Source organism: Nelumbo lutea, chromosome 1 (genome assembly GCF_056320005.1).
Source record: "Nelumbo lutea isolate HS-2025 chromosome 1, American lotus-T2T, whole genome shotgun sequence".
Classification (NCBI taxonomy): domain Eukaryota; kingdom Viridiplantae; phylum Streptophyta; class Magnoliopsida; order Proteales; family Nelumbonaceae; genus Nelumbo; species Nelumbo lutea.
The window spans coordinates 6,896,643-6,905,135 of NC_142684.1; the positions used below are offsets into that span (position 1 = coordinate 6,896,643).

At 37.0% G+C, this 8,493-nt stretch overlaps 1 protein-coding gene across 1 annotated transcript; it reads left to right on the forward strand.

Annotated features, from left to right (window-relative positions):
• Nucleotides 1–456: 456 nt before the first annotated feature.
• LOC148873362 (putative disease resistance protein At1g61300) lies at nt 457–7,279 on the forward strand. Its single transcript, XM_088965555.1, has 2 exons — nt 457–3,256; nt 7,152–7,279. Exon 1 carries the CDS (start codon nt 457–459, stop codon nt 3,244–3,246), a length of 2,790 nt encoding a protein of 929 aa, XP_088821681.1. The 3' UTR covers nt 3,247–3,256; nt 7,152–7,279.
• Nucleotides 7,280–8,493: the final 1,214 nt, after the last annotated feature.

Here is an 8,493-nt window from a genome sequence, read left to right on the forward strand (position 1 = left end):
TGGGCAATAAACGCTTTGGTCGCTGAGTGCAAAACAGCTGCTGCATCGCTTCTCAATTTTTTTTGGTTTATCATATTTCTAGAAATGCTAACACGGCTGTTCACAATGTGGCCAATTTGCTAGTGGTTCACTAAAAATTGATAAAAAGAAACACCACTGGGGGGGTGGGGTGCTGAAAATACTACTGCTACTATTGATGTTTGCTAAAACTTAATAAAAGAAACACCAGTGGGCTGAAAATAATAATCTTTAAATCTAATGAAATTCATTAAACAAATCATTAGTGAATAGTTTAGACGAACCGTGGATGCATGGCTACGGCATACTATTTACGGATTTCGAACTTGGTTTAATTTTCCAAATTGCGCCGTGACTATAGATTTCCATTAGAACTGCCCCTTTCTTTCCCTCTCCCCATCTTTCCTCTACATTCTAGCTCAGAATCTCCAAAGTGCCATGGTTGATCCGATCTCCTGCTGCAACCTTGCCCTCCAATGCTGGGCTTGCTTTGGAGGGCCTAATTATTCAACCTATGTCTTTAAATTAGAAGAAAATCACAGATCTTTGAGTGGAAGCTTGGAGAGATTGAAGAATTTACGAGACGACGTGAAGACAAGAGTGGAGGCAGATGTGAGGGGAATGACATGGACAAATGAAGTGGATGGGTGGCTGCAACGTGTAGAACAAAGACAAGGGGAAGCTCAGAATATCCTAGATGAATGTTCTCGACGGATTCACAAGGATTGTCACTGTCTTGGAGATTACTGTCCCAGGAACTGCTTCGCTAGCTACAAGCTTGGCAAGAAAGTGGCTCAATTGCTCAATGAAGTGGATGCATTAATCGACCAAGGCAACAGTTTCACTGAGGTGGCTCATAGACGGATTCCACTTGCAGGAGAAGAAATTCCTCTACCATCAATTAAGGGCAGTGACTTGATGTTTGACAAGGTGTGTAGTTGCATAAGAGAAAATCAAGCTGGTATTATTGGACTTTACGGTATAGGGGGAGTTGGAAAGACGACCCTTCTGAAGAAGATCAACAACGTGTTTCTCCAAAAGACAGCGAACGGTGATTTTGATGTTGTGATTTGGGTTGGCTTGTCCAAGGGATTAAAGGAAGTAGAGATGAAACAAGCGATTCGGAAGGGAATCGGTGATACAATGGGGATTACACAAAAAGAAGATAAAAACCAGGTTGCAGAGGCACCTCAAATTTTCAGGTTGTTGACTCGAAAAACGTTCTTGCTCCTATTGGATGACATATGGGCTCCATTCGACATGAGTGAGATTGGAATTCCTCACCCTGCTAATTCAAACAACAAGTCATCGAAGGTAATATTCACGACTAGATCTGAACAAGTTTGTGGAGCCATGGAAGCTAAGAGAAAGTTCAAAGTTGAATGCTTACCTCCCGACGAAGCATGGAGTCTATTTCAAGAGAAGGTGGGAGAGGACACCCTTAAATGTCATCCAGACATACCTCGGCTCGCTAAGGATGTTGCCAACGAGTGCGGTGGCTTGCCCTTAGCACTCATCACCATTGGCCGTGCCATGGCTGGCAAGACGACTCCTCAAGAGTGGGAACATGCCATCACGATGCTGCAGAATCATCCGACAGAAGTTTCAGGTATGGAAGAGAAAGTGTTTTCCATTTTGAAGTTTAGCTATGACTTCTTGCCAAATGATAAAGTCAAATCTTGTTTCTTATATTGCTCCCTGTTTCCCGAAGATCATTCCATTTGGGTTGCACCAGTTATTTCATATTGGATCGGGGAAGGGTTTATAAAAGGATTTGACGAAATGAGGGAAGCATTCAATGAAGGATATGATATTATTGAAACTCTAAAAAGGGCTTGTTTGTTAGAGCCCGACGGGACTTACCATGTAAAGATGCATGATTTGATCCGTGACATGGCATTGTGGATAATTTCCAACGATGGAAGGAATAAGGACGTGCATTTGCTGGTCAGGTATGACGATTTGACCAAGGCAGCGTCTTATGAGCTTGAGGAGTGGCACGAGACAAAGCGGATATTTGTGATGACTTCTACATCCAGTACGCCTGATCAAGTAGAGCACCAAAATATTAATACAGTCGTCTCGCCTGAGTGCCCCAACCTTACAACCTTCATCACTGACATAAATCTTGACTTCAATCAGCGAATGAAATTCCCTACTAACTTCTTCCAATCTGCCACCAATTCTCTTAGAGTTTTGGATTTATCCTATTGTTCAATAGGAAAAGAGTTCACAAGAATGATGGTTGAATTGGTTAAATTGGAGTATCTCAGTCTCGCATATACGGATATAACGGAATTGCCATACCAAGTGGGAAACTTGACCAAATTAAAGTATTTGAATTTGAGTGGAGCATTTAATCTTGGTGTGGTTTCGATTGAGGGAATCCTAAGGCTGTTGGATCTGAGGTTATTGGACCTATTTAACTCTAAGTTTGGGGATTGGGAATTAGAAGGTAGGTCAAGATTGATGGAATTATTTGAAACCTTGAAACACTTTACTGACCTGAGTGTCACAATTAAAAGCGACATCTCTCTCCAAAGTTGGATCAACTCCGACAAGTTGCGGAAGTACACAACACGTCTGTGTGTTCAAGATTATGAGAACAAATCTATTAGAATAACTACTAACATTGAAAACATGAAGCATCTGACAGAGCTTCGGATAAAGAATTGTCCGCGGTTAAGAGAGGTGAGCATTAGTTGGCGTACCGAGAACGGGTCGACCTTGAACCTGGAGATGCTATCACTCACTGGCCTCCCCAAGTTACAGATTGTGGAGTTTCCGCCGCATGTGTTCTTAGAAAACCTTCAAGATGCAGAAATCTGTAATTGTCAAGTTTTGGAGGACCTCACCTGGCTTCGTCATACTCAAAAGCTCAAAAGACTATGGCTGGGTGATCTACCAAGATTAAAACTGGTAGTAGCGAGTGATGAAGAAGACGCCGAAGAAAGGTCGAAACCATTGTCAAGTCTCAAGTTTATATTACTGCTACAGCTACCAGAATTAGAAATCATATACCCTGGAGCATTGCCTCTTCCTTGCCTAGAGGAAATTGTAGTGATAGAATGCCCAAAGTTGAAGAAGCTCCCATTTGACTCCAATACCGCCAACAACACTATGCAATGGATTAAAGCAAGTGAGGAGTGGTGGAACGCGCTAGAATGGGATGATGAAAGCACTAAGTCCACTTTTGAAAAATATTTCACTACCTCATTGTATTCCTAGCTAGCTCAAGGTACGTACGGCTTGACAATGGCTTCTTATTGTGCATTTTATTTATGTAACGCCATCTATTTCTAATTATTTACTATTATCATTTTTATTCATATTTCCAATTCATTTTACTCTTAGATGGATGCTCAAAACATATTAATCAAACCCTTCCAACCTAACCATGCCCATACGAGCTTGAGCCCAAGCCCAAGTTGTGTTGAATTAAGCTCGAGTTGGGCCTTTGTTGATATATTTGGGCTTGACCTCCAGTTGGGCCTGGCCCAAGCCCTAAGTTTCCATATTAGGGTTGGGCTTGGGTTTACCCCAAAACAATTCAACCCACTCGAGTTGCACCCCCAGTCCCCTACCTACATGGAGACGTTGGCTTGTTATTTTTTGTGAAAAAGAACCATTGCCTCCTTTTAAAAAAGGGGTGGGAGTTTTTTCTATTAATATATTCTCTATAAGGTAGAATATTCCAAAAATAAAAATAATTGTAAAGAAAAGTCATAATATGTCAAAATTGACCTATAAATAACGTTAATTATTTCTCATATATGGTGAATCATACATATAATAAATTAATTAAGGGTTGATCTCTTGACAATACCTAAATCATCTCTCTGATCAAAGTGCTCCTTTAAGGCCATTCCTATTGCCAATTAGGCACTAATGTCCTAATCTCATAATCCCATTCTTAGTTTCCATTTGGATGGAATTCTAAAATCTAATTGGGTTTTAGAATCGTTTTTTTTTTTAATTCTAAATACATAAAGAGAAGGGTGCTTTATTTATTTTAATCATTTTCTATGATCATGATCATAATGGTGATCATCATTCAAGCCTTATCCCAACCATATGGAGTCATCTACATGAATCCTATTTTACCGGCCTGTTTATTTAAAGCCATATCCATTGTTAAACCAGTAGTACATAAATCATTTCTTACTGCTTTGACCCATGTCCTATTTGGTCTTTGCATACCTATTCTAGCCCCTTCAACTAGAACAAATCATTTGTTCTTATGGGTGTTGCCAAAGGTCTTTTAATTTATGCATACACTAAAACTATCATTGTCTACTTTCTCTCATTTTCTCACTTATTGCATATGTTCGTAGGCTCCTTGGAATGACTTCATCCATTGATCCTATCCTTTCTATTTTTTCTATTCATTTTGAAAAGCTCATATGCATGTACGACATGCTTATTTTGGACTCTTTTTAATTGGTTGATTCCCTCATGGGTAGCCTTTAGGCTATGTTTGGTTTGAAGGAAAAAGTAGGGAAAGGAAGGGAAAAGTAGGGAAACCTTCACAAATCTTGTATAGGTTTCCCTACTTTTTCCTTCAAACCAAACACAGCCTTAGGGTTCTCCATATTTCTTATGTTGCATCACAAGTTGAAATCCTATTGACCTAATCTCATTCCTACCCAATGCAATAGAAACGGTTCATAGCCCTAGCATTCAATGAAATTTTGTACTTTTCGTCCTCAGTCCATTTTGAGGAGGATTTCTCTACCATCACCTCTCCTACCTTTTTGGTAAGACTATATAGTTCATTCTCTACTATTTGCCAAAGATTATAGTCAAGATAGATGAGATAAACTCTCATCCTCACCCTCCAATAGATATAATCTGTACCATTAAAGATTGGAGGTTTAGAGATAGATTATCCTTCAAAATAGGAAGTGCTAGCTTGGGTGGCTTTTCTATTTCACCTAGCAATCAAGATAAATCAATGGAAAACTTGCATTAATACCACTTGCTACCCGAGAGGGGTGAATTGGGTTCTATAAAATTCTCCCAATTATCCCCTTTTCAAAATGAATGCAAAATCATAATGATTGAGAATAATAATGTAAAGCCAGTATATACAAAGATTTCAAAATTAAATATGGAAAACCAATAAGAATTATCAAAAGAAATGGCAAGAATAACAGAAATTACACGCAAAATACATAGAGGTTTGACCAAACCTGCCCTACACTCTCTCCTTAGGCACACTGCTAGAGAATTTCCACTATACTAATTGGACTTCTGGGTGTCAACAAAACCATTGCACCAATTGGACTTTTAGGTGTCAATAAGACCATTACCATAATTGGACTTGCGGGTGCTGACAATAGATTTCACCAAATAGACTTACAAGTGATATTCCAATTACTAAATAGGCTTGTGGGTGTTATCCAAACTTTTCACATACAACTAGAAAACCACTAACTATATAAGTACAAATAAGATATGAACAATAAAAGTATAAATAAATACAATGTCTCTCAATAGGCTGATATGCAATTGCAAATAAAACCATTCAAATTGCACAATATGCTAGGGGCTCTAGCACTTGAAAAGATTTCAAGAATCTAAGTGAAAAATACTTAAGCTCAGTTTGGAAGGAGTACTAATGCAAATTCATAGAGTGCAAAACCTTGTATTTTGTATGCATTTGCACTGTACATATTTGTATTTGTACTCCTTCCAAAGTGAGCCTTAAGCTCAATTCAATATTTTCTTTTTCTCACAAAATGACTATCTTTTTATCTTATAAATCTCTTATAACCTCTTTTTATAAATCTCTTAAAACTCTTTTTTAACTTTTTCTCACAAAGATGACTATCTTTTTATCTTATAAATCTCACTTCTCTTGTTATTTTCCATTGTTCTTCACCTGAGAACTGGCATGTTTATGTTGGATTCAACACAATGTTTTTGAATCATCATTGACTCGGACGGTCAGACCGTTGGGCCTGCAAACTGTCCAAACAACCAGTTCCGTTTCACACCTAGCCCGTTCCTGGGTTAAAAACCGTTGACTTAGTCAAAAAACTGCTGACTGACCTAGATGGCAGTTGCAGTACAAGCAGGAGAGAATTTGTGTCTCAGATCTGAGGAAGAAGAAGAAGTTCTGAGAACTCATATCCGATGGACCTAAACCAGTTGGCCTAGTACGACACCAGGAATCATAAAAACTTTTGCTTAAAAGAATCTCAATTTTTGTAGGAATCTCCTAGCCCTAATTAAATCAACCCTGTGCTCCTAATCAAATCTAGGGCTGTCAATGGGCCAGGACCAATCCGATGGACCTAAACCAGTTGGCCTAGTTCTCGTTGCAGGATTTGGTACTGATGGATTGGTTTCAGTTCCTGATATATTTTTCTGATTATTATTGGTTTGGAATCAGTTCTAATCAGTCCCAAACTGACTTAGACCTAATCCAAGTAATATATATAATATTTTTAGTAGGTTTATTATAATCGAGTCCATTGCATCAAACCCGATTTTCCCAAGAAGCGATAGGTTCAATCCTAGGTCTAAAATTACAGACCCTATTGGATCTAGTTCAGTTTCAGTTCCTTAATATTTCTTGTCAAGTTAGTTCTGATTCCAACCAGATCCAACCCATTGAAAGCTCTACCACAGTCGGTTCCGATTTTCCATCATATCAAAGAAGACATTATTAAAGATATTTCACTTTGTTTGATAGAGCAGTAAATCCTATCACAGTGACCACTTGTTTAGATCCCATTCTCATTAATGTACTCTAACATATTTAGGTATTTACCTTAAAAGGAGAATTATTACTATTTTTTCAATTAATATACATATTGAATGGTATTTATAATTGAAGGATTAAAAATAAGTTAATTTATTTTTTATATTATAAAATTTTTATGACTTAGGCTCCTAGGCACCCCAGCGTCGCCCAGAATCATCATTAGATGCCTTGAAAACTATAAAAATGACACACTGTCCATAAATTGAACTTATTCTTCATACACTACATGCCAATGATCACCATTATAGAAACTGATTGAATTTTCTTTATAAAATATTTATGCTCTTTACTGAATTTTGAACAAGTTTTGGATTGGTTTGAAAAAAATTATGTTATTAATTGGAATATCATTACATTGCAGGAATTCCAAGGTGATGGTAGATCAGCAAAACAATGATATAGCTATATATCGGCATCTATTGGTTTAGGTTTTCTTTCTGTTTTTCCTTTTTTTTCTTTTGGGTAGGACATTTGTTTGGTTTGTGGTTAGCTTGATCTTGAATGAATACACATTTATACATAGTATTAGCATACAATGATGGTTTGCTTTTTAATCTTCTAATAGTGTGCAATTATGCTTCGCTTATTCTAGTTTATGAACATCTTTCCATATTTTATCATAATGGTTATGAGCACATTAGTCTTTGGTTTCATACCTTAAGGCTCAGTTTGGAAGGAGTACAAATACAAATTTGTAGAGTGCTAGACTTTATATTTTGTATGTATTTGTACTGTATATATTTATATTTGTAGTCCTTTCAAACTAAGGCTTTGTTTGAAAAGAATATAAATGCAAATTTGTAGAGTGTAAAACTTTGTATTTTGTATGTATTTACGCTGTATATATTTACATTTATACTCTTTCCAAATACAAATTTGTAAAGTGTAAAAGATTTAGAAATACATATATAAGCTTTTCCACTATACATATTTGTATTTGTACCCTATCTAAACAGAGACTAAGGTATAAAATAGCGTATAATTTAGCTTATATACAAGGAAGAGTTTCACTCTCCTAGGTCCAGTCTCAAACATTCAAATACAAATTATGCCCTTATGTCTTTAGCCATATTTAAAACTTGTCCATCATCTCTCTTTCTAATTTGAGTTGACACCAGCTCTAATACTATCTATCTAATTAGAATCTATTTAATTAGTACAGCAAATAGAACAGCTTCTATACTATCGAACTGAAAATGGATTACAAATTTTGGCGCCAAGATGATTGCGTGGTTGACAAAAATAGACTGGAACAAGTGGAAATTGTTGTGTTTGTGATCTCATATCAGGGTGTCAATGGACTGGTTTTGGATTGGACCCCACCCAGTCCAAAATCAATTTGAAAGGATTGGACAGATCAAAAAGACAGTGGATTGGACTAATCTGGTCCAAAATATTTATTAGATTGGACTGGACCTGATCTGTACGTAATAAATTAATTTATACTGGATTTGGTTGGAGTAAGTCAATATCCAATCTATTGATATAAGATAAGAATATAGGCATCAATGGTCCGGATTTGGGTTGAAACCAATCTAAATTAAAATTAATTTGAACAAATTGGACGGTCCAAACATTAAATTGGACCGATTCAGAATTGTCCAAATTATTCATTGAATTGGACCTGTTCCATTTGTAATGAATTCACATTATACTGGATCGAATTGGATCAAATCCAGGACAATCGACACCCCTAATGTCAC